General features: G+C 40.4%; 2 protein-coding genes across 3 annotated transcripts; both read right to left on the bottom strand.

Moving 5' to 3' along the window:
• Nucleotides 1-5,946: 5,946 nt before the first annotated feature.
• LOC309710401 (SUN domain-containing protein 3-like) lies at nucleotides 5,947-8,534 on the bottom strand. The gene is made up of 7 exons (XM_082539812.1): nucleotides 8,421-8,534; nucleotides 8,258-8,316; nucleotides 8,015-8,150; nucleotides 7,801-7,925; nucleotides 7,514-7,687; nucleotides 7,325-7,414; nucleotides 5,947-7,136 (listed from the first exon to the last, which is right to left on the bottom strand). Exons 1-7 carry the CDS (start codon nucleotides 8,437-8,439, stop codon nucleotides 7,026-7,028), a joined length of 714 nt encoding a protein of 237 aa, XP_082395938.1. The 5' UTR covers nucleotides 8,440-8,534; the 3' UTR covers nucleotides 5,947-7,025.
• Nucleotides 8,535-16,213: 7,679 nt separating this feature from the next.
• Nucleotides 16,214-23,678, bottom strand: slc5a7a (solute carrier family 5 member 7a). 2 transcript variants are annotated; one of them, XM_082532398.1, is made up of 9 exons: nucleotides 22,798-23,678; nucleotides 21,834-22,059; nucleotides 21,493-21,606; nucleotides 21,031-21,186; nucleotides 20,748-20,896; nucleotides 20,414-20,557; nucleotides 19,609-19,762; nucleotides 18,475-18,692; nucleotides 16,214-18,361 (listed from the first exon to the last, which is right to left on the bottom strand). In XM_082532398.1, the coding sequence occupies exons 2-9, from the start codon at nucleotides 22,015-22,017 to the stop codon at nucleotides 17,687-17,689; spliced, it is 1,794 nt and encodes a 597-aa protein (XP_082388524.1). In that variant the 5' UTR covers nucleotides 22,018-22,059; nucleotides 22,798-23,678; the 3' UTR covers nucleotides 16,214-17,686. The 2 variants fall into 2 exon arrangements, with proteins under 2 accessions (XP_082388524.1, XP_082388525.1); XM_082532399.1 differs by lacking the exon at nucleotides 21,493-21,606.
• Between the last annotated feature and the right edge of the window lie 2,230 nt (nucleotides 23,679-25,908).

The raw sequence follows: 25,908 nt of genomic DNA, 5'->3' as shown, positions 1-25,908 counted from the left end.
AAAATAACAACTTATGTATATTAGCAGCAAAATAGTAGTGCATATAGTTCGGCAGAGCCAGACCTCCCTCTTCTTTCTGTCTCTCAAGAAACTCCCGTCTTATCCTGGGGATAGTTTTTTTCCAAATAAAGGCAGACGTACATTTGTTCAATTCCTTAAAAAATGATTTAGGAATGAAAATCGGTATCGTCTGAAATAAATAGAGGAGCCGCGGCAGTATAATCATTTTAACAGAATTTACCTTCCCTGCTAATGATAAGGGGAGCGACGCCCACCTTTCCATATCTAATTTCGCTTTGTCCAGTGCAACTTTAAAGTTATAGTCCAGTAAATCTTTATACTTACTAGTTACATTAACACCTAAATATGCGAATCTATCCTTATGTATTGCAAAGGGATAGGCCCGGAAAGAAAGTTTCCTCGCCTGTTTATTAATGGGGAAAAGAACACTTTTGTCTAAATTAATTTTATAGCCCGACACCCTCCCAAAATCTTTGATAATACCAAGGGCCACCGGGATACTAGTGGCAGGGTTTGACAGAAAAAGGAGGAGATCGTCAGCATACAAGGACAGCCTATGGTTTTGTGTCCCCCTTTGTATCCCTACCAATTCAGCAGCCTGTCTCAGCATCATCGCAAGGGGTTCAATTGCCACATCAAAGAGCAGGGGTGACAAAGGGCACCCCTGTCTTGTTCCCCGGAATAGAGAGAAGGGTTCAGATACGATATTATTCGTTCTCACCATAGCCTGGGGGCTCAAATAAATTATTTTAATCCATGAGCAAAATGTTGGACCAAAGCCGAATCTTTCGAGGGCCGTAAATAGATAGTAATACTCTATTCGATCAAAGGCTTTGTGGGCATCTAAGGATATCACAATCTCTGGCATAATGTTATCTTCAGCAGTATATACTACATTGAACAGACGGCGGAGATTGCTGGAGAGTTGTCTACCTGCAACAAACCCTGTCTGATCAGGATGTATTATCTTACTTATGACAAGCTCAATTCTAGCTGCCAGTACCTTGGTCAGTATTTTATAATCACATCCAAGTAAACTTACTGGGCGATATGACTCACATTTAAGTGGGTCCTTATTCTTCTTAAGGAGCACAGAGATCAAGGCCTGTGACATTGTTTGGGGCAGAGCTTTTTTATCAAGAACTTCCTTAAATACTCTGCAAAGTAAGGGAATCAGTGCGGGAGCAAATGTCCTATAAAACTCACTTGGGTACCCATCAGGGCCCGGCGCTTTTCCTGTCTTCATACCCCGAATTGCTTTGTCTATCTCCATGACAGATAAGGGTTCCTCTAACCTATCTCTATCTGCTGCCTCTAGTGGTGGTATTTCAAGGTTTTCAAAAAAATTCTTCACTCGGTCCCTATCATTTATTTCTGAGGTATACAAGTCCTCATAAAAAGATTTAAATTGATTGTTAATCCCCTTCTGATCTGTAATTTTATTACCCACATTGTCTCCTATCTCTACTATCATACCAGCAGCTGCTGATTGTTTCAGCTGGTAGCTCAGGAGTTTGCCGGCGCGCTCACCATGCTCATAGAGATCTTGTCTCGACCTAAGTTATAAATCCTCCTCGCGCTGACTTGTCAGAATGTCATATTCGGTCTGGAGCAAAATCCTTTTTCTATGCAGCTCCTCAGATGGAGTCATAGAATTTGCCCGGTCAACTTCTTTTATTGCTGTCATTAATTCTGTGGTACGTTTCATTCTTCTTTTCCTTTCACCAGCACTGTATGAAATAATTTGTCCGCGTACGTACGCTTTTAATGATTCCCATAAAATGCCACTGCTTATATCAGGAGTATCATTAAGATCCAAGAAAAAAACTATTTGCGAATTGATGAATTCTTTAAAATCATCATCAGCCAACAATCTACTATTAAGACGCCACATCCTCTGAGGTGGTGTATAGTCAGGGAATTTAAGTTTCAGTGTGACTGGGCTATGGTCAGATAGTACTATACCAGGGTATTCTACATGCATTACCATTGGGGTCAATTTCTTGTCTAACAAAAGATAGTCGATTCTAGTATAAGTTTGGTGTGGCAGGGAATAAAAGGAGTACTGTCTAACAGTTGGATTTGCATATCTCCATGGATCGAATATACCATATGCTTCACAAAAGGAGTTAACGCATTGAGCAGATTTACTTAGCACACCGGGTGTTGGGCTAGAGCGGTCCAGAGTTAAATCTAGGACACAATTCAAGTCTCCCCCCAAAATCAAATTATGTGTGTCCAAGTTAGGTAGTAACGAAAACAAATCCTTAAAAAATTGAACATTATCCCAATTGGGTGCGTATATATTTGCCAACACTACTGGCATATTGAATAATTTCCCAGCTACAATAACATATCGACCGTGTTTGTCTTTTATGGCGGTTGTTTCTATGAATTGTACATTCCTGTGTATAAGGATGGCCACTCCTCGACTCTTACTCCGCTCCCTGGTCTCTTAAATATGAAAAGATTTTACTCCGTTTAGCCGGTTTGTTGATCGCCCTTACGTTCCAGCTAATCAAGTTCGTGCCCATTCCGCTCACAGCCATGTCCGGTGCCATGCCAGGAGTCCACAGCCCAACATGTCCACTACGCTCCCATGTCGTCCACCATCTGGATCACACCCTGAAGGTCTGGCAGCAAAAACAGAAAAAATAAAGGGACGGTGTCTGGGAAAAAATGGGGAAACAACACACACACATACACAAGTAACACACAACACATTGCATATATGAATACGAACCCAAACACAGTGCTCATTAACAAGCACCCTCGTGGCCAACCGGTCCACCATCTCCTACACACCAAGCCCACCGTGTGCGGCTCCGTGCAAAATATCCCATGGTTCTAAAAATATAATATCACCCTCTAAGCTACCCACCTCCTAAAAAGAGGGGGGAGGGGAAAAAAAACAAAAAAAACAGTTGGGGGGAACTTGTAGCAAAAAGATCCTTGAAAATAAAATCCAGTAATACAAAAATAACATGTAAGTAGTATAAAGCAATTTCTTAAACAAAATATTCAAATATAAAACAAGATGAGGTGGTACTTCACCAATATTGCAAAATCCAATCACCAATATCTTTCCTGAGACATTTAAGTCCTTACACCAGTGTAGCCCTTATACGTAGCCAAGCTCAGACCAGCCCATATGTTTCACCCGGGAGTCAGCGTTTTCTTGATGAACTCCATGGCGTCTTTTGGGGTCTCGAAGGTTTTCGTTTGTCCCCCTTCTGGTGTAATCACCAGCGTTGCCGGATAACGGAGCCCATATCTGACCCCCCCGTAGGTACGCAGGAGGCTCCTTGCTTCTTTGAAGGCTGCTCTCTTGTTGTTTACTTCCTGGGTGTAGTCTGGGAAGATATGAATTCGTCCACTCCGACCTTCCGGCGTTCTCTCCATTTCCCTCGCCTTCCTCAGTATCTCCTCCTTCTCTATATAGTAGTGGCATCTCACCACGAACGCTCTCGGTGGAGCCCCGGCTCCGTCTCGTCTCGCGCCGAGTGTTCGGTGTGCTCGGTCAAGCGTCGGTGTCACCGATAGCCCCAGTTTTTCTTTCAGCAGTCCAGCTATGAACTCCGACGGCGTCTTGCCCGTCTCAGCCCCTTCTCTTACCCCCACGATGCGTATGTTGTTGCGTCGTGATCTCGCCTCGAGATCTTCACTACGTCTCCTCAGCGTCAGCATCTCCTTCTCCAATTCTTTCAATTTCGTCTCCATGCTGGTTATACTGTCAGACTGGTCGTTCAGCGTGTCATCCACTTCTTTTTTCCGCGCTTCCATCTTGTTAGCCAGACTGACGGACGTCTCGCTTATCAGTCTCACCTCCTCACGTAGCAACTCAAACTGAGCTTTAGTGTTATCTTCCACACTCTTAGCCCACTTTTCCATCTCGGCTTTTGACTCTTTTCTTCCTTTTTCTATTTCCTCCTTGCATCTCATGATCTCGGTTTTTGTCTCCTCTCAGTATTTTGTAATCTCAGCATTTGTTTTTTTGATCTCGGACATCATGTCTTGAGCCCACTGAGGCATGTTGTCGGCGCGTGCTGGGTTAGCAGTGGCCTTGCTAGCTGCGGCGGCAGTGTTGCTATCCGCATGCAACTTTTCTACGCCGGCACGGGTCTGTCGGTTGGACATTTTCGGTCATAAATTGCCCCGTGAGCACCCTCATTCACTCCACAGCACGAATCGTATTAACCGAGCTTCCTCAAAATGGTAACAAACTGGCGATATCACTATTTTGACTACTTTTACACGGAGCCTCCGCACGCACGTCTTCACACGGCAAAGCACATCCGGAAGTCCCCCCTCTTCCGGTATGATAAAACTCGCCAGCAGCAGACCAGGGAGGAGGCTCCTATCGCAGACCTGTCTCATCCGGACAGCGCGTCGCCGCACAGTCCCGCCCTACTCCACACCTGAACACGGCCTCCCTCGTCTCACCGTCAGATGCAGGCAGAAGGGCATCCCTGCCCTGTTGTGCATTGCGGCCATCACCACCCACTGTTGCCGTTGGGACTGGATCGCCGAACGACTCGCGGCACCCCACAGTCAGGCAGCAGTTCGTTCCACACACGTGCGGGCTTGCACGCGTTCCTATTTCTCCTGCTCACCCTTCGTGCGTCGCTCCTTTTTTCCTGTCTCTGCGCTTACTATCCCCTTTAACAGGTCAACCTGGCGGCTGATAGGCCACCTTGGGGAACGCCCCCACCTCACAGGTGCCTACAATTGTCTGTTTAGTCCACAGTGGATTAAAGGGACATGGTACAACATTAACACACATAATATAAATATGAGGATAAAACCATGCAGTATAAATATCAATAAACAAACATGCAATATAAATATCACAATAAAATCATGCAAATAAAATCAACACTATGTACCAATACACAGATTGATAAAACATAAAAACACAAATTTCCACTGTGTGACATCATGACATGAATAAAATTGTAATTTTATTTAAATAAAATTTTTATTTTATTTATGTAATTAACACATTTTGAACTCTTAAAGAAATATAAAAGGAAAGAACCCAGTTGAACTAAAATGATCCATGTAGCAAACAAAAACTGTTGTGAGCCGCCACCCTTATATCGTCGTTGGGCTTTTGGAGCCTTGACCTGACTTTTAAAAAATAATTGGAAAAAAAGCACTATGCTGCTAAAAATTAAAAAACAGATATTTGCAAAATTCTGCGTAAATATGTATTTCACCTGGTTAATGTGTGTGGCGGGGCGTGGTCTGCAGCGCTGCTGCAGGAGAGGCGGACGCACCTGAGCGGCACCCGCAATCACGCCTCGCCGCCTTAACGTCTGTGCCATTTATGCTGTTTTGTTGTTGTTGGTGTACGTCGGGCTGTGAGCTGAAAAGCTACAGCCGGCTGTACAGCAACTGTGTGTGAAAAGTGGTCAATAACGAGATGCTGAAAAACATGTTCATGGAAACATCGTGGAGTCTGCCGTGGTATGTTTACAATGGGACTTCTGCTCCTGAACCTCTGTGCACAGCGTCTGCAAATCGGGGCTGTACGAAGTCACTTTCATCTTTATGCAGGACTGTAAGCTGTCGTCTGTGAGGCGCAGCGGTGTTTGTTTTTAACATAATTCACGGTGGAGAATAGCTGCTGACATAATGTGGATCCGAAGATCCATAATTGGCCTACCTGGGGTTGAAAGTCTGGATAAATGCATGGCGTTTAGGCGGGTACACCGGCTTCCGCGAGTGTGACGCTTATTTTGAGTGATCAAAAAATAAAAGAATATAATTTTATGTTTGTATTTCAATATCACAATAATCTTCCAATTTAGAACTACAAGTTAAAAAAGAACTAACATGAATAAAATACACTTCAGCTAATTACTTAAAAAAACAAAAACAAATTTATTTTCCCAAGCCACACGGAGCCGCACTAAAAGGACTAAAGAGCCGCATGAGGCTCCGGAGCCGCAGGTTGCCGACCACTGGTCTATCTGGTGTCCCAACTACAAACATGTGGTTAAACCTGAAGTTACCTCACTGTAGGTTTGCTTATAATAATCAGTCCGCTGTAACTGTATGCCAGGCGTTTATTAGCAGCCAACATGAACGTTGTACACTCGTAACAGGAAGTACACATAACCCCCAGAGAGAACCACAGCGACACCTGCTGGAACTCTCCGTAACAGCAGCAACAGGAGGCAGTATGGACAACCATAACATTGCTGTTATCTACACTCACTAAACCTCAAAGCCTGCATCACAGTGAAGGCTTTTCAGCACATGCAACATGGACTTTACTTTCTTTACTTTTGGGAGTTTAAATGTTCATTTTCAAAATTTAAATCCTCTGGCCATAGTGTTATCACGCTTGTTTAATATACTCTTACAATTAAGAATACCAAAAGACATGAAAAATATTTTCTTAAAATTTTATTCTTGTTATTTTAAAAATATCTCTAAATTTCCAGTGGAGACAATTTAGAGAATTTTTATGTTTTACAAGAAATTTAATTCAGTCCAAATGAGTTCCAATTGAGGGCCAATTCACAATAACACAGTGCTTAACAAAGTTAGTTGAACATCACCTAATGTAAGAATTTGGGGTGTTCTTATTTCTATGACAGGTGATGTAATAAATTTGTTAAGCACTGTATATGTAGAGTAAAAACCCTACAATATAAGAGAAGAAAAACCCCAACAATCAGATGATCCCCTTTGAGCAAGCACTTGGCAACAGTGGAGAGGAAAAACTCCCTTTTAACAGGAAGAAACCTCTGGCAGAGCCAGGCTCAGGGAGGGGCAAGCCCTCTGCCACGGCTGGTTGGGGGTGAGGTGAATCAGACTGTAAACATCTTAATCAGACATGTCTTACCTGGTAGGATGGACATTCGCTGGAGGAAAAAAATGGGTTAAATTGAAAAATTTTTCCAAGTACAATTATTTAAATATGTGTTGCAGTCTGATTCACTTTCACATTTTTCCTCTCTTTTTTTTTATAGATGGAGTTCGTGGGAAGCTAGTTATGCCAGCTTTCCATGAACTCGGAACTTGTACAGACAGGAATACTCACGATTGCCCCAGTTGTTCAACACATGCAGCGTAATGAAGCGAATGACGTCTACTTTGTCGTCCTGAGAGACAAAACAAAAACCAGATGGGTTAGTTGCATAATAGTTTTCTTGACTCTTGAAAGGATGGTAAATTTAGGAATACTGTGATTATTATGAGGGAGGATATACAGATAGCAAGGGGAGCTAACCTCTAAGTACTCTGGATAGAAAAGTCTATGTGCATGTGTATAATGGCACAGTGTACTCACGGGTATCCTGAATGTTTGGAGTGGATCTCCATTTTCATCATAGACGAATGTTCCCAGGTGGACACCACTGTCGTCTAATGCTCTCTTTCCCTGAAAAGACAGAAATAAATACAGATAAAGTTGTTATCTATATACACATATGTAAAATGCAACAGTTGAACAGTGGTGCAGTGGAAATCTGTGACTTACAAACACTGAAAACATCCTGGGAGCACTGGAGACCTTTCCAGATGGTGACACCATCTTAGAAATGTGACCCAGTGTCACATGACTGATGGCGATGCTGTGTGACAGCTTAATTGTTAAATGTCCCTGGGAACCCGCAAAACTCCAACACACTGCTGGGAGCATGGGTGCTCGACCCTACAGAGAAAAGGAAACAAAAACAGAGTTCAGTTTGGACCGCTAGTGTTTGACTATTAAATCATGCAGATGTGTGAGATAGTATCTTGTTTTTTTGTGAAAGTAGATTATACCTGAATAACGACTCTTGAGCTTACACAGGGTGGTTTTGCGGATATCAATGTAAGCCCCCACAGCTTCAATCCACCCTGTTCTGAAAGGTAGGATGCTGAAGACTGTTCTTTAACAATCTTTGCTCCTGTAGACAAAAACACAGAGTGAGAAAGGAATCGCAAAACAACAACAAAGAAATTCTTACGTGAATTCTGATCCGATTTCATGTCTTACCCAGTTCCTCCAGAGCAAAGTTGGGCATCCTGTCCCCAACTGGAAGAAGGAAGTCAATTCTTTTTCTTAAGTCCATTAACTCCCTTTGCAGCTCTTGTACCTTCCTTTCCACCTGTTCATGTCTATTCATTAAGTACTTCAAATGAGAAGAACCATTCGTGTTATAATATATATATATAATAATAAACTGTCATCTGATTAATTTTCAGGGAATATATTATGAGCTTCATATGTTTTTTATACCTCACTCATGAACGGGGTGGAAAAGTCCATTTTCAGCCCTCCAATACTGAAAATCAATCCTGGTGCATGAAGAGAAACACAGAATAAAAAGAGAAGCTTAATCCAGAAGAAAAGCACATAGTACTAGAAAGACTGTAATTGTTTGTGGAAGGAGATCATTTACCAAAACACAAGGCCAGCATGAGGACCAAAAGTCCCAATGCCTTGATGGCTCTGAAGAGACCTCTGCTGCTGCCACTACTGTAGTCAATAAAATCATCAGTGGTGTAGTCCACAGTGTCACGGTCATCGTAGTTGTAGTCCACAGTGTCACAGTCAACAGTGTTGTATTCAACTGTGTCTTGGTCAATATTGTCAGGGATTGGACGGGGCCGTCGCCTTTTGGAAACTCTGCACAGAAAAAACAAAATCATGTAAGAAAAAATGTACATGGAAGAATAAAATGGATTATGATTACAAAACCTGCATCTATGTCAGTGGATGACAACAAAGAACATGTAGACCAGCACTAACCTGTGTAAAGTCTCCTTGTAGGAGATTAACGGCTCTCCTTGGCCGTAATAGCCGTTAGACTGAAGTCTTTGGCTTCTTCTCAACATGGCTGTAAAATGAAAGGGAAACATGGGGTTAAGTGAGTCTCTAACACAAAGCTTATCAGACTTCATAACTATGATTTGAGCATGTTTCCATCAGAAGCAACTCTGTGCAAATCAGTGCAGATTCTCTTAGATATAAACTTCACGGTGCCAGCTTGTTTTGTTTTTAATGAACAGAATTATATTTGAATCACACCCATATATGAAATCCGCTCTTAATACAGAATTTTATTTTTAATAAATATTGTTCTTTTCATAAAATGTGGTTATATTTGTTCAAATATTTAGGGTTTCTCAGAGGGAAAGTGTGATTTTAGGAGACTCGAGCCAAACATTAGCGGGCATCATCTAGCTTATAATCAACAACGGATCCAAAGGATCCGGGCTAGATGAGTTGGGAAGCGACCGATCCAAATCGATCCAAAGGTTGCCGGTTCCAGCCCCGGCTCCGACAGTCTCGGTCGTTGTGTCTTTGGGCAAGACACTTCACCTACCACGTACTGGTGATGGCCAGAGGGGCCGATGGTGCGATATGGCAGCCTCGCCTCTGTCAGTCTGCCCCAGGGCAGCTATGGCTAACTGTAGCTTGCCTGAGTGAATGAATAGTGGAATTGTAAAGTGCTTTGAGGGTCTTGAATAGCGCTATATAAATGCAATCCATTATTATTATTTAAACCAACTGTTAAGTATTATTATTCATATTGCCGCATTCATTGACCTTGTTTATAGGTAATTTCATTGTTTAATCACGTTAAAATGTTCCTAATTTAATGTTTAAAAGCACTTGAAAATCCCATGTAAAATTAGGGCAACAAACTGTATTGTCATTACTGAAAATAGCCGTATTTTTATGAGAAAGTTATTTTCTGGTATTTTCTGGTATTATTTTGGCACCCCAGCTGCCGGAATATTACTGTTTTTTTGTTCAACGAGTCATTTACACCAGATTAAATATGAATCCACAATCATTTTTTGGTACAACACCGGTCCAGAGACATTTTGCCATCCAGGCTTGGCTGGATCATCCCAAGGGCATGCTGGACACTTGCCCAGGGGACCATGCACTGTTGGGGGCTCATCCAAGAGATTAATGACAAAAAGATCAGAATTATCTTAAATATTAGATGTTGAAAAACTATTATCAAAACATAGAGATATAATTTTTTTCTTAACACTTACATAATTGGTAGAATACCGTAATGTGTATTCCACATGCACCTTTCTGCCCTTCACTGCTGAGGCTGATGGTCTCACTCAGAGTCAGCTTGCTAGTGGATATGATATTTCCAACATGAATGAAGCAGCCAAGACAGGAAACGGCAAAAATGGGGATGTGTAACTTTTATAAAACTGCCATTTTTATTCAATCAATTCAGGATGAAAACATTAACATTGACGTTAAAGTTGTTGAGATCTTCAGTGCAATGACATGCGAGCTAATCCAGAGGTTAGCAACTCACAATATGACCTTTAAAGCTTATTCAGATGTCCTCATATTGCACAAAAGACTTATTGGCAGACATCTCTCCAATTATCACCAGGATACAAGTTTGCATGTATCACTGGTTGACTTGGCTTCATAAGACAGTGCTGTCTCCTCCCAGCATCCACAGGCGGCTAGGAGGGTTGTAGTACACCAACCAGACGTCCTTCCACCTCCACCTCTTCAATTTGATAGCTTCAGGCTTGAGCCCACCATCTAATACTACGCATCTACAACAAAAGGGGGGATTATTTCTTTTTTACTGTAACATGAAAGTATGAAAATCATTTCCAAAAGGCTGTTAAGTAACCAGTATGCTGAAAGTTATGTCTCAGTGATAAATGTAATGATGAACAGAATCAACCATCTGAGATTTCCCTCATCCCTGGATGATTGATGCACAGGCTCTTTCATGTTCCCTTCTCAGGTTGCATCTGGATTTGTTTGACATCTGACAAAAACAAACCAGAATTATGACTCATTAGTTTTGTGATTTAGAATATTTGTAGACTTTTGAACAAGTGTGCCCTCTAGTGGGCACTTTGGCTGAAGCTGTGTATGTGATGTATAAAAGTCAGATAAACCTGTAAATACCTTTAATTATCTGATACTGATTTTCAGTCAGTTGTTAATCAATAATGTAATTAATAATCAAAATTACTTCGTATAAGAAACAGTGAGTCCAGTGTAATTCATCTTTACCATTTGCAATCTGTTCTAAGAATGAGGCCTTGATGAAAATGATTACCTTCACATCATCTATGACAAAACAACAAAGGCATCATCCCTGTGTCTCGATCTTTGAAGTAATGCATTTTCTAATTCATTAGCATACAATGTTTCTAATGCATTAAACAATTTTAACAACTGCTTCAAAAACATCTGTGTCACTGACATGTTATAACAAGGACTTTATTTTCTTTTGAAACAGTGAACAATTAACGCTGATCGTGTCTTGTTTACAGTTTAATTGGTGGATCTGTGGGTGTGTCTTTGGAGCTTCAACGTGCCAGCTCAGTCTTTAAATGGTTAGTTTGTCACCTGCAAATTAATTTTGGTTTTAGGACATTTATTGTCACCTAGTTAATATTTGAAGAAACCCATAACTGCACTCTGTTTAAAAGCTGATTTCTATGTCATGTGAACTAGTCACATGAACTCCTGTTAACTTCATTTGTTGATGCTGAACTGCAGACGCACACTTTGACTCATATCGATACACTTTATTGGTATACTTTCCACTATTGTCGAGCGGTTTTACATAATATTCTTTGTACTACTGTACATGTATGTGTGTCTTTACTTGTGTAGAGTTACTTGTGGCTCCAGTTGTCCTCGTGCTCATGTTGGTTATGTCTTTTCTCCGTCTCACCTTCTCTCAAGCTTACTTCTGCACCCTGATGCTCCTCAATCAGCTCTAATGGATCTTCTGGCTCAGATTCAGCTCGAGCACTGATTGTGATACTAAAGACACTCCAATACGCATGCATAAAGCACACGTAGGCCAGGGCGGAGCTGCGGGCAGATATACGTCACGATGAGCTCAGAGGTAGGATGACCCTTTCCTTCTTTCTTTGTCCTTTGTTTCGTCTCCTATGCTGCACCATTTCTGAACCACAGTGTTACTTTACTGCTTTGTATTGAATTTAATCAAATACAATCCCAATAATTATCTAATAAAACAATAGTTCATCTTGTTAAGCTACTTAAAATACCACTAAATCATAGCTGTAGTTAAAATTACAGGACAGCTGAACTGAATTTTTATCTAAAATGTGGCGTCTTTAGTCCTGGGTCACCCACCCCCATCCCCACTCAGGCTCTTGTGTGTTTAAGTGTGTATATGAAAGGTTCACATCAGTCCTTTCCACCCTCTGCGTCTTCATTCAAAGAGTGCACACGTCCCTTGGGGCTAATGTGTTTTTTTTAATGTTTGTGTGTGTATGTGTGGAGTGTATGGCCACGACATTATTCTCATCACTGACTTTCTATGGGAGGAAAAAATGATGGTCCAGCCAGCACACCCGTTCCTTCCTGTCTTTAGAAAAGAGATGGGCTGAAGGCGAACCTGCTGTGAAGCAGAGCAGCCCTCAGGAGATCAACAAGACATGTAGAGAAATAAAGATACTACAGACGCATCAGCATTGTACAGCTTGCTCAATTTTCCAAACTAACTTTGTCAAAGAAAAAGGTCCAACTCACATTTTTCTCAGGACACAATATTAAAATATACATTGCACATACATTGTATGCTTCATATGAGGGTGGCTGTCGATCCCCAACTTCTCCAGTCTACATATTGATGTATCCCTGGGGAAGATACTGAACCATGACAAGGCGATTAGGTACAGACATTAAAAAAAAAAAATTAGTTGAATGTGTGTGATTGGGTTAATAAGTACCATGGTTATCAATACATCTGAACAAGAAAATATATGACTGCAAATTTGAAAGGACTGCCAAGAATGTGAGACAAATGTTCATTTTGAAGGCACCTGTTCACCAGGATCGACAAAGATGTCTTTGATTAAGAGAAGAAAAGTGGAATATTTCAGCCAGTTTTGGGTTACCCACCAGCAAAATGTTGTCAAATGTAGTCAAACCACATGTAAACTTAGCAGTATATTCAACCAAAACAAGCAAAAATGTAAAACTAATCATCATGTTGCACTTGTTTTTCTTTTCTTTCGTTGTTTTTTTGTCTCTACACACTGACCATGGTGCATCGGAACAATTTGATTCTCATTGATCGAGTAGAGCTGATGGCTCTCCCCTACTTGTAAAATCTGGATTTAAGCAAGTCTGTCAGCCACAGCTAGAATTCCATATTGCTGAAGCTGATTCGTGGCTCTGACTCATTAAGAATTAGTAGGTTTGCTGATTGCAGAGCATTTGTCTCATTCCTGCGGTGAGCTCTAGACAGTCTACCTGCAGCCAGCACGAATGGAACAAAGCTGCTTGTATAATTAAGTTCTCCTGGCTGATTCGATTAGAGCAGCCATTGCATTCATTTTGCTGCAGATGTTCCTCAGCTGCTTGGAGAGACTAATGGAGGAGATGGACAGATATATGGGAAACAATTAGACGTGACATTATTGTACGGTGTGTTTGTGTACACATCTGTTCATGCATTGGAAAAAAAGCATCATGTTTGTACCTAAAAGCAGAAAAAGCATTATTTTTATTTCTTTATTTCAATTTGCATTACTACATCACACACACAGCACCACATTTGTCCTCAAATGGACATCGCTTGTTTGTCTTATCCCCTCCTCCCATGTTTCAATTAGCTCCCTTGTGATTAAATTAGGGGACATTACTTAAGAAGGACATAAATAGCAGACATGATAATGGTGCATGAGCCTTAGATAAGATATGAGCTTGTGTCACATTGTGTGCAGAGGAGATAGAGAATGCATGTCCAGATTTCATCAAAGGTTTCCTCCACAGTGTGCATTTTATATTATTACTTCACTTTGTATATCGGTGTATTTGACCATCACTGAGCAGGATGATGCACAGGGGACTCCCCCCCCTAAAAATAAATAAATAAATAAAAAAAATAAAAATGTTTTTTATAATACCAGATAATAAAAAACACATTTCTTTGAGGTATCAAGCATTTTAGCTGCTTTCTAGTCTGTGTTTCAGCACCAAGACAGGGTTAAGTGATTGGGGCTTGGAGCTTTACTAAAATAAGATTTCTCCTTATTAGATAGAGTCTTAATAAATGAGCAAAGGGCTTTTGAGATTGCCTTCACAGTGCCACGGCTCCAGATGATGAGGCTAGCTTGTATTCAGTTTTTATTAACTTGTAAAAATAGTTTAAAATGTGATTTAATCACTTCAGGGTTATTTGAATTTGTCTTCAAAAGTGGGTATCCTAAAATGCAATTCACTTCCTTCTTTGCCATAACATAGTTTTAAAAATATAAAAGTCTTAAAGTGAAAATTCCTTTGGCTTGATTATTTGCTGCATTACTGTTAGAAATACTCTGCCAGATAGTGTTTGTTTAATGTTAATGTTGTAATGTTTATATTTTTACTGTACGTTATTCTTGTGGCGCCGTGGCTTTACGTGTGTTGATGCGCTTTGTTGTGAGCTGTTTTGGTGTCACAGTATTGTTGTTGGTTGCTGGAAGCTCAGTCTCTTTCAGAGCTTTAAAAAAATAAATAATAACCAATCCTCACAGCAAATGGCATTTTCCAGCAAGCAGTTTGATACCTGAACAGCTACCTTACCTCGAGTCTGCTCTTTAAATTTATGCCCGACTGCAGCACGTGAGATGTGTATCTGAATGTGCCGTCTGTAATCTCATCTCCTTGTGTCCACATTCAGGGAAAGCGGGACCTTGATTCCAAGAATTCCTGCTTGTCTCTTCAGGTTGGTCTGGGAAAATGAGCTCACAAAGAAATCAGAGAAGACAGCTGAAGCAGATAAAGTGCAGTGAAGGAAAAGTGTCTTAAGACTTTTATAAATGAAAGAAATTTCCACCGGCTGCTGTTGGTAAGACCGACATAAAGAATGTTGGGGTCTCAGTACAGTAAGTGTTACTTGGGAGAAATTTAATAACAAGTCACATCACTAGACTACAGTGAGATTTGAAAACCTCTAATTAAAAAAACAACAAAAAAAACCCCTTTTTACTCCCCCAAAAATTATTGATCCCGTTTAGGGAATTCTTTGTTTGCTGGTCTCCTTTTGAGATCTAAGTGCATATTTTAACAACATCCCTTCGTAGAAGAACAGATGAAAAGAAACAATTAAAAAAAACATTAGAATTTCACGATGAAAACAAAGACCAAACTATCAATGACGCCTGCAAAGACATCCCAGGAGACTCTAAATATATCTAGTGCTTATGAATCAACAAATCTGTTTTGGTTTGTGTCCAAATTCTCTCCAGATGACAGTCCTCTGCAGAAAACCCTCCCCCAACAATCTCCTCCTCCCGTAAAGGCCTGGATAAATGGATTGACTTTTGGACAAGTGACAGTTCCCCCCCCCATAATTGTTAATTATCATGAGTGCTCTCTGAGGTACTTTCTATGAATGGAGATGGAACTCGCTCTCTTTCTCCACCCTCTGTTCTCTTTATGGGATTGCTCCAAGTCCTCAAGGACGTCAAGAAAGGACACTGATAATGTAGGGAGGCGGTGTGGCGGATGGGTGGGGCACCTGCGTCATTCCTGCGCTATTCCGGAGCTGGTGAATTTTATGGCATCGGACGCCATTAAGGTACACCACCCAAGTCTTATCTGCCCCGCCTGATCACGAGCAAGTCTGCCCACCCTCGGATGGCTCCTCCCTGAGTCCAGATGACAGAGAGTCCAGCACTTAAAGTAATGTAAATAACCAGAGAGGAGAGCTATTTTAAGATGCCATCTTTCACTGTGGACAAGGAGGGGAACAAAGATGCAAGCCAAGCGATTGTAATTTCAGTCACGTTTTTGGACGTTTTCTTGTTCCTCAGTCTGCCATCCAGCTAGCTGAAGGGCCTAACAAACAACAACACGTCTGGAGAAGCAAATTCATGTTCAGCCTGTCCCTGCATGAAAGAAAGTCTACATGTCAAAATAACTGACAGCGGGGGGGTCGCAAGTGGTTAGCTCTCCAGAATATAAGGAAATGATTACAATTGGCTGTAATACTCTAAAATAACAGAAGAAATAGATATCTGAGGCTTTTTCTGGTCTTTGTTCCTTCTTTTTGTAAATTATAGGTTATTTTTTTCTAATTTAGTGTGAGTGAATAATAATCCTTTTGGTTGAACCCCTGCAATATGAGTCACAGCAATCACATGCCATTAAGGTTGGAAACCACTACCATAAAACCCCCACAACAAGACCTCATCCCTGAAAGCTCACGGTTCTCTGTGCGTTTCGTTCCCGACTGAATAAAACAGAGAAAGCAGCTAAAAGAAATATATAAAGAAATATAGAAATGGACGTGCTTAATGGAAATATGACAACTTCAAATATTCAGTATTGAAGATCATTAAAAAAACAGACAAGAAAGAAGTGAAGTGACAATTTTCTCTTCTTATAAAAATTATTTTTATATATTTTTATAATTTGCTTTTTTTATTGTTTCAATTTTTTATGACATCAAAAATAAATAAACATCCTTCCTATCGTATATGAATAATTTTAACCAGCATTATTTGTCATCCTTGATTTTTTTCTCCACTCTTGTATGTACATAAAGATACACATCACAGAGAAAATAATCTGTACACTGCTGACAACAAGCAAACAACAGATCCGTCTGAACCTGCCACCACATTGTTCTGCAACTCTTTGCAAATCATGAATAAAAGCTAGAAGTACACTATCGGATATAATCCGATTTTTTTTTCTGTTTTTTTCTTTTTTGGTAGAGGTTACATTCATATTCAAGTCTTAGTTCACTGCAGTCTCACCGGCATCAGAGCTGTGGAAACGAGAGCATCTGTTTTACCGAGCTTCATTAAGGCAGCTGATTACAAGATCATTTTAAACACTAGTTTACATACTTTAAAACAGTGTCTACACCTGACATTAAAGAGAATATTAGCTAATGCTTCAAGTCGGCTACCATCACTACTGCTTGTATATTTTCTACACGGCGTGGCACGTGATTCATGCCTTTCTTGATTCACAGTAATTATGAGTATAGGTTCATTGATCTATAACGAACATGAGAGACGTGACTTCCTGTCTGTCTTTATGTGGAATTGTGTGAGAACTAATTTATATATGAAAACCCAGTTTAATAAAAGAGAAAATCATATCCATCATCTCCTTTTGCTGATCTGTTTCAGTTACTCTCACAGGCGGCGCTCTGTAATCATTTCCGTACAGCTGTTAAGGTGTGTGTGTGTGTGTTATTGCTTTCATCTGATTTGTACATTGAGTCTAAACAGTGGTTGTGCTGTCAGTCTGTGTTGTACTTCTGATTGAATATTTCACCCTCTTTTGCTCTGTGTGAACAGTAGCATCTTTCAGCAAGTGAGCGCCTTTCTTGTTATCGATGGAAAATTAATAATCAATTAAAAAGTCTCTAAACACAGTTTTCACCAAACCAGTTAATAAAAAGAATGAATATATAGTAGAAACAGCTATTGATAAATACTCTGAGTGTATGTATGTATGTAGGCGTGTTTGCTTTACTTCACAGAAAGACCGCTTCATGTCTTGACAATCAGCAAGCTGCTACACTATATATCCTGGCACGTAGCTGTTATCCAGTCAGGCGGGGTGCTGTATTTGTAGTCCCGTAAGACGATGTTTCTTTGCTGTCTTTTGATTCTCTGTCAGTTCAGTCAATTGCTCACTTTTTGTTTATTTAATTTTCTTCATTTTACTGCGTCATTCTTCCTCGTGGTGGGAGGAGTCAGGGCTGGACTCTTCCTCTTCCTCCTCTACTGTTTCTGTTGGCAACGTATCACGGCGTGTAAAGGCAGCCGCCAAGGTCACACTCAGCCGCGGTTTCATGGGCGCCATCTCCGACAGCCCGATGGCGTTGCCACGAGTCACAAGCGTAGTTTTATCCATGATCTCTCCGCTGTGCTTGGACACCACGGCATCAAGAAAGTCGTATTTGTGTGAAATCTTGCCACTCTCAAACAGGTACTTTGCCAGGTATGAGACAGCAACGTTACCCAGAAAGGAGGCCAGCATCGATATGGTCTTGAAGGGGAACTTTTGGACAACGATTTCTTCCAGTTCTCCGGTTATATGGTGCTTCCGCTGCTCAGTCATCCAGCCGGGGTAGTAAATGAAGGGAGGAAGCTGCAGGTAGGGCTCACCTCCGCCTATACGCAGCACCATACCAAACAGATATGCAGCTACTGAGCCGTAAGTGTTGGTTCCTTTGACAAAGAGCACACTGAGCAGCTGGGGGAAGATGATGACGTAAACCAGATCTGAGCTCAGGTACCAGAGGCCGTAAACCGTGCCGGTTACCAGGGCCATCAAGGTGGCAAGACCGCCGAATACAAAGATAGTGATACGCATCACCCACACAATTTCACGGTCAGATGCCTAAGCAGAAAGATAGAAGCGAAAAATACACGTCAAGATGAATTTTATTTAAACTTAAAGAGAAAACTGTTAGTGCATAATTACATGTGTCCAAGGACCAGACATGCACTTACTGACTGTCTGAAAGCAAGCTGGTAGATGTTCCTTGCAAACATGGAGCTTGCTGAAAGGATGGAGGAGTCTGCAGACGACATGACGGCTGCAGAAACTGCTCCCAGGCCAAAAAAGGAGACAAATGGAGGGCAAAGGTGTTGGAGGACAATGGGTAATATCATATCTGCTTCAGTTTTGTTTTTAGGGGGAATGGCACCGTAGGATGTCTGGTTCCAGTCTGAGGACGGCAAAATAAACATTTTAAAAGACATCCGTGATGAACAGAAGTGCAAAATACACCCACTAATATCTATAAATCTATACAAGCACATTCATGCAGAGAAATTCATAATTCTGCACCAACGAAATTCAACCAAATAAACAGAGAAACATTAAAGCCATAGCTGGACATGCACAACATGTTAAATATTAAATATATTTGCACTGGAGAATCACATTTGTTCTTTTAAATTTCTTGCTTCTGCAAATAATAGATATAAATAATATATATTTTAGTACAGGACAAAACAGAGCAACATCACCTGTTCACTGAGGAATCTGAAGCCAGAAAAAAATCTGAAGATCAAACTACTAATTCGGTCCCTTGCCTCCCTCTAATGTAATATTTACACAACCAGCATGGTTATTAAACTGATTGCTGTTTCATTATGGATGAGGCGAACCAGCTGCTATTTACCAGGTTCTCTCAGATCTAAGGGCAACATGGATCCATCCAGAGCAGTCCCAAACAAACACACACACACACACACACACACACACACACACACACACACACACACACACACACAAACAGACATAGAATGACACCTTCTTCTGGCTTTATACACAACATAGAAGTACTTCACAAAAGACATGAAAAGAATATAAGATAGCAGCATCAGGTACTTGGCATCTATGGCTAAGTACTGGGAGGCAAACCCATGGCACACTTTGGCTGAAACACACTCATTGTTGAATCCAACCTTCGTTTTTCATCTGAAGGTTCTTGTATAGATGTGACACTATTGTGAAGTATCAACACCTGCCACAGTATTCAGGACAGCACTTCCACTTTACCATGATGACAGAAGACAGAGCTGCTGACCCTCATCATACATACATATATGAATACACCATACATTATTGTCTCTAACCTGTGGAGGCCCCGATGGCCCCGATGAGAACGGAGGGCACAGCCATGACGAGGCACCCGAAAGCAGCCAGAAAGGAAAGGACCTGGGCGTACGTAGCCGAAGAGGCTGACAGGACTCTCTGGAAATACACTTGCCAAGGTATTCCTCCTAACATCTGCAGCACAGTTCAAATCAAGTGAATAGCACTCACGGTCAATATAATCTCATTTATTATAACCCCAAATCATAAATCTGTACAACAAGCAAAATCCTCTAATCAAAAAGATTTTTAACTGGGGGGGATAAGAAAGTTATTAAAAGCACAAGATGAGGTCATGATTGAAGGAGAAAAATACTTTTAATCATTTGCATTTAATTTGTGTTTGCATAAAAACATTAAAAAAAACCCAAACTGTGCTATAAAGTAAAACCACATTACAGTCAACTATTACAGCTTCACAGCAGCTGCCGGTAAGCGGAAGATTCATTTTGAGAGTCTAATACATTTTATTGCTGCAACAAGCAGTTATTACTATGGCAAATTCACTTTTAGATGATTTATCAGAGTAATCAGCTGGCAGAATTTGTCTCCAAAATAAAAGAAGAAACTAATACAAATGTAAATCAGTGGTTACTATAGTTCACCGATTTTAAATGCCTCTGATTGGCAGCATTCACTATTTTCAGCTCATTTCAGTCATTTTGGAGTATTTGATCAACAAATCGTCTCACAATTTAATTTATCCATCTAATTAGTGTCAGTATTTTTCCAGGGTAATAAAGCAGTGAGATAAAACATGAGATCAACAGCTCGTGGTTACAGTACCAAGAGGCAGAAGTTGTCAATCCAGACCCAAGTGTCCCCCTTCTGGACGCTGCCTATCCAGGGTGACTGGTACAAGTGCTTCACGGCAGTAACAGTGATGTCTGACACCGCAGGGTTGATCAAAGCAAAAGGGACACTGATCCACTGCAGACAAGAAAAACAAGTATCGATGGAAAAGAAGATGAGAAGAGAGACGCTGCATACAAGAAAATCCAAATAAAAGAGGGTTCTTAAAAAAATATATAGAGGTGAAGCAGTATATATTTGCATGTTTTTTGTTACACTACCGTATATTAATGAGGGTGATTTAATTTTCAGATTGGCGTGAACCTACCAGACCAACAAAGATACAAAACAGCTGCACAACATCTGTGTAGGCCACAGAGTAAAGTCCTCCAACCAGGGTGTAAAAGATTGCAATAAGCGCAGAGATGACCACGGACATCTTAATGTTGATGTCCACGATGACACTCAGAGTGGCACCTGAGATCGTGAAGAGATGAACAGATTGAAAGGATGTTATGATCACTGCAGCATCATGAAGTCAAATGATGAAGCTTGACTTCACTGACCACACCGATCGCTTATCTTGTACTGATTACAACAGTAAAATTTACCGAGGGCTGATAAGATGGCGGCAGACCAGAAAATCTCGCCCATGAGAGCAGGTATGAAGAGAAGGCCTCCCATTCGTTTCCCGTACAGCTGCTGGAACGGGTCCAACATAGTGACGTAACCTCGTGAGCGCATGGGCTTAGCAAAAAAGAGACCACCTGGTACAAAGGGTGCACACATTACATATTATGTCCACAGCCCCTGGCAGAAAAAAACAACAAACAAACAAAAAAGCAAACCTAAAGAGTCCCCCTCAGACTCTTTAGCAGAATAATACTTGTAGAGGTCTGATTAGCACCCAGTAAGTAAGAGCATTAAAGTGCTGCTTTGTTTAAATGTAAATGGGTAGAAAGATATCAGATCTGTGTCCAAATTGCCCCAAATCCTTTCTCAAGCAATATAATATCTCAGAAGCAATATAAAATCAGCAATTTGCATTATTTTAAACACAAAGAAACACTCACCCAGAACTAGACTGAGTGCATATCCAAATGGGGCTTGAGCCCAAGCCAAGCCATAATCTGGAAGATACACATACTCTGCAGTGCCATTGATGTACCCTCCTCCAACCCAGGTCGCTGGAAATTTTGCACATACACGCATCAGATTAAAGCTTCCAATATGAATTATAACGAGCAAAAATCTGAACACAAACTTGGCCAAAGTGAAATACATTTACAGAACTAATTAAAACAATCAGAAAATATTAATTTAAGCTCATTCCACTTATTAAAAGAAGAAAGTGTCTTTAAAAAAGACACCAATCTCCTTTGTGTCACTTAGTTATAACAAGTTAAAACCTCACCTGTCATGGTGAATCCACCCACAAATAATCCAATATCTCTCCCTCCGACCATGATGGTTTCGCTGCGGTCGGTGCCCTCCGCCTCTCCGGAGTGCTTGTTCTTCCATGCCGCCCAGATGCCGACGAACAGGATCAGCAGATAAAAGACCGCGATAGCCACAAGCCCCTCTACATGGATGGTCATCGTCGCAGCGGTCTTCCGCTAGGAACGGGAAGGCATCAAGACCTGTGTGGAGTCAAAGTTAAAAAAAAAAAGAAGTAATTATTTGGCTTTTATTTCCGACTTTTGGACAAGAAAGTGACAGAAGCAACATGTTGAATTGTTAGGTTGGTTTGAAATAAATGTATAAAAAATAAACATCTTTCTATGCTCGATTTGATGTAATGACTACTTTAACTTTTAAAATGGTAAATTACTTTTTATTCCCTGTTGCCGATACAGAAGCAAATTTCATGTGCTTTTCTACCTTTACAAACAAAAGAAAAAAAAATCGAGGTAAAGATTAACCACAAAAAGCTCTTTATAAAAATATGTTTTTTGGCTATTTTGGGGTAAAATCATCTCCACATTATCGCGTAAGATGAAAATGTATTGAAAATAAATACCATGTTTTCTTGGTACGGTTTATCAAAATAACATGATACAGCCCAAGGTGCATGTTGCCTTGTTGGGGAAAAAACATAGAAACGATTCTTTAAATAAAAAATAAACCAAACAAATTGTTCAGAATTCATTTTAAAATGGTCAGCGGTCCTATGGTAATAGACTTTGGTCTGTCCTTTTCTTTGTCTGTCTCCTGTAATGAATCATGTACGTAAAATTCAATTTACGCACAGAGCGCATGAAAAAAAATCATTACCCATTTTTGACACGTTAAAAAAACAAGAAAGCGTCCTGTGCAAAAAGCTATTTGCTAAATGCTTCTAAAAATGTAGGAAAACTTGAAAAACATGCAGAACTTACCTGAAGTATTTTTAGAGTCATGTGCTGGGGCACTTAAGGGTAACGGAGCGCGTAACAGACTTTTTCTGAAGACCCTCGACCTTCCGCCGCACAGTGAGGAACAGTCAAATTGAACTGTTGGTGGAGGTCTCCCGGGTGACTTACTGAGGCTTATAAAAGGGGGCAGGTGCCGTTAGAGAACTGAAACCTACGTCAGAGAAACCAAACGTCCCTCTTAATGAGCACCTTGTATTGAAACGCGTCACAGTGTAATGGCTGATGTGAGTGGTGGGAGGGCGGAAGAGATTCCTTTACGCCAAAAGGAGGATGGACGGACATCGTTCACTTTTTAAAGAAGCTCAATAGCCTGACATGAATTTGAATGCGGCGTTTTTACGCACCAAATAATCAATATGTTGTGGGGGAGTTTCAAGCTTCCAGTGGCTCCTGCTCTTCCAAACTCAAGTGATTGATAGTCACTTGACTGCGCAGCCACACTTCACGGCCTTTTGTCCGACGTCCTCTCCTCGTCTCACAATCGCAAACAGCTTTGCTCCGCGCAAGTTTTGAGCGTCGAGGACGTAGAAAGCTTGTCCGAATGTCCTTGCAGGCGAAAAATTATAAAGAGACAAATATCTGTAAATAAAAAATTACTTTAAATATATATCACTCAAATTTTTAATTCCTAAAACCTTCTTGAAGACACTCTCATCTTGGACCTATTAGAACTCGTTTAAGTGTGTCTGCCACTTGCCCTTCAGGATATACTTGAGCTGTGACCACTTAATGGCTTCCTCTGCACGAGCTCGTTTAATCTGGACCTCTTGCCAAAACTGAGGCATCCAATTAGGATGGATCCTGGAGAGCAGCGGAGAGATTTAACGATACGCTCTGACTGGCGAGCACACACATACACACGCGCGCGTATAAGTACAACTGATATCTGATAGAGGGCTGTGGTTTTTACCAAGACAAAAGCTTGTTTTAACTGCTACCCATGTACAGCGCCCTCTTTGGGAAAGACAACATTCTCGTTTCAGCACCAAGGACAGTGGACAATATTCTAACCGCTCAGACTGCGTGAGAATCTGATATGTATGATTGCTACTTCCTTTTAATTATCATAAAGTTAATATTTATATCAGCTGTTATTCCATGATTTCTCTTTGAGCTCTTTTATTTCATTTGATTAAATCATACGGTCAACAAAACAGAGTTAGACATTAGTAATATGACTTTGGAACTTACCCAGTCTAAGAGTAACAAGGGAGTCTAACATGGCTTTTCAATATACGGTTAATTCTGCAAAACACAGTCAAATACGGTTTGTTTAAAGGCCAAATTACGGCGACAATATATCACAGGAGCATGTGAAAAGCTGAGTACTTGTATGATGGCTGAATTAAAAGTATGTTTTTTTTGTTGACATCTAACTTGATTCTAATCAATATTGATGCCAAAAGCTAAAACATCCGGCAGACAGCTGGAAAGCTTTCTAACGACATGTTTCACAGATGGCTGGGACACAACCCCGATACATTTTCAAGCTAAACACTGAAGCTAAGACTCTACATTTTGTTTAATGGTTGAAGTCTCATTACATACACATTCCTAATAATATTGTTACCTAAAACAGATCAGGTGTGATATATAGCATAATAAGAGCAAGCCTAATAATTGTCATGAATGAATGTTTATGTTTAAAGAAAGTAAATTGGTCAGGGCCCAAGGAGTGGAGGTTTAATGAGCAGCTGTTGCTGGCAGAGCTCAAGATGTCTGAGAGGAAAATCAAGCGCTAAGGAAGTCAAAGATTCACAGAGATGTGTAGAGAGGATTTTCCATATGAAACATCCATCAATTTCCAAAACATGAAACAATTTTTTTCTCCACAAAATGCATTCTTTGAAAGTTAGCACATAGATACAAAAGATAATAAAAAAATAAATAAACAGAGCTTCTGTGAGACACACAGCTTGTTGGGAGGATCTAAGAAGTCTGAGTTTGAATCACAGTCTGGTGAATAAGAAACTTGATCTCTCAGGGAACATCTGCTTGTTTAGAAAATATGCAGGCCTTTGGAGAATTTGAAGAGTTGACCAAACTTATAAAAATAAACAGTCAAGGTTAAAAATAAGTATTCTATCTTCCATTTCTAAGGTTTATCAGAACTTGACAAAATCCTGTCCTTAACCAGGTCTTGAAACAAGATTAATACAACCTGAGATGAACATGACATATTACATATTATTATTTATTAAGTGTGCGCGCCTCTATGCAAGCAGAGGTTTGACAGTCTGTAAAGTCGCAATAAAGTTGCACAGAAAACGATAACATCAAGTTATTCTGCTACACGTGGTTCTACAAGCTGAGTCAGTGTGTATTTAGTTGTTGACACGCTGCTTTTGCTTCATTTTTGCCAAATTAAAAAATTAGATGGTGTAAAAAGTCATGTTTTATAAGTCATCTGCAGTTGTATTTAAATAATTATATTGTGATTATTTTTAATTTTATGTGCCGATACATGAAACCTTAAAATTGAAGGTAGTGCACTTTTTTTTAACCATCACTATAAAGTAGCAATTCAATGTAATGTCCTTACAGCTAACATGAACCAGTACTCAGTGTCTGTGGAGACTAAGTGGGCTGAAAGTTACACATACACCAACTCTGTGCAGTGAAAAACATCACTGGTCATAGATTATTAAGCTCCTGATGTCAACAAGCTTGTTTCAGCTTGCTGTCCTTTTCTGTAAGCTAAAGTGATCAAATGAGGTCTGTTCTGCTTGCTTCATATCAAATCTGTCTGTGATGTTTTCTGTTATTTATTTACAACTCACAGGATTAAATTTGCATTCACATTCACAGCTGTTTGATATTGTCAACCACAGAAAGCTTACAATTCCTTTCATTTCTTTCATTGGATAATGCAAAGAATATTTTCTGCAGTACGTAACACCTGTATAATTACAATTTATAGAGGAAAAGCAGAACTCCAGACTGTGCAGTGAACAAAACAATATTTGGGATTTGTACCCTGAAAGCACCCAAAACACTGAAAATGATTCATTTTTAATTTAAAGCTCAATTAGGGGATGGATCCTGACAAACACACCCACAAACCCCCAAAAATGC

Source organism: Aulonocara stuartgranti (assembly GCF_965226115.1).
Source record: "Aulonocara stuartgranti genome assembly, chromosome: 1".
NCBI classification, from domain to species: domain Eukaryota; kingdom Metazoa; phylum Chordata; class Actinopteri; order Cichliformes; family Cichlidae; genus Aulonocara; species Aulonocara stuartgranti.
This window is presented reverse-complemented; position numbering and strand designations above follow the sequence as displayed.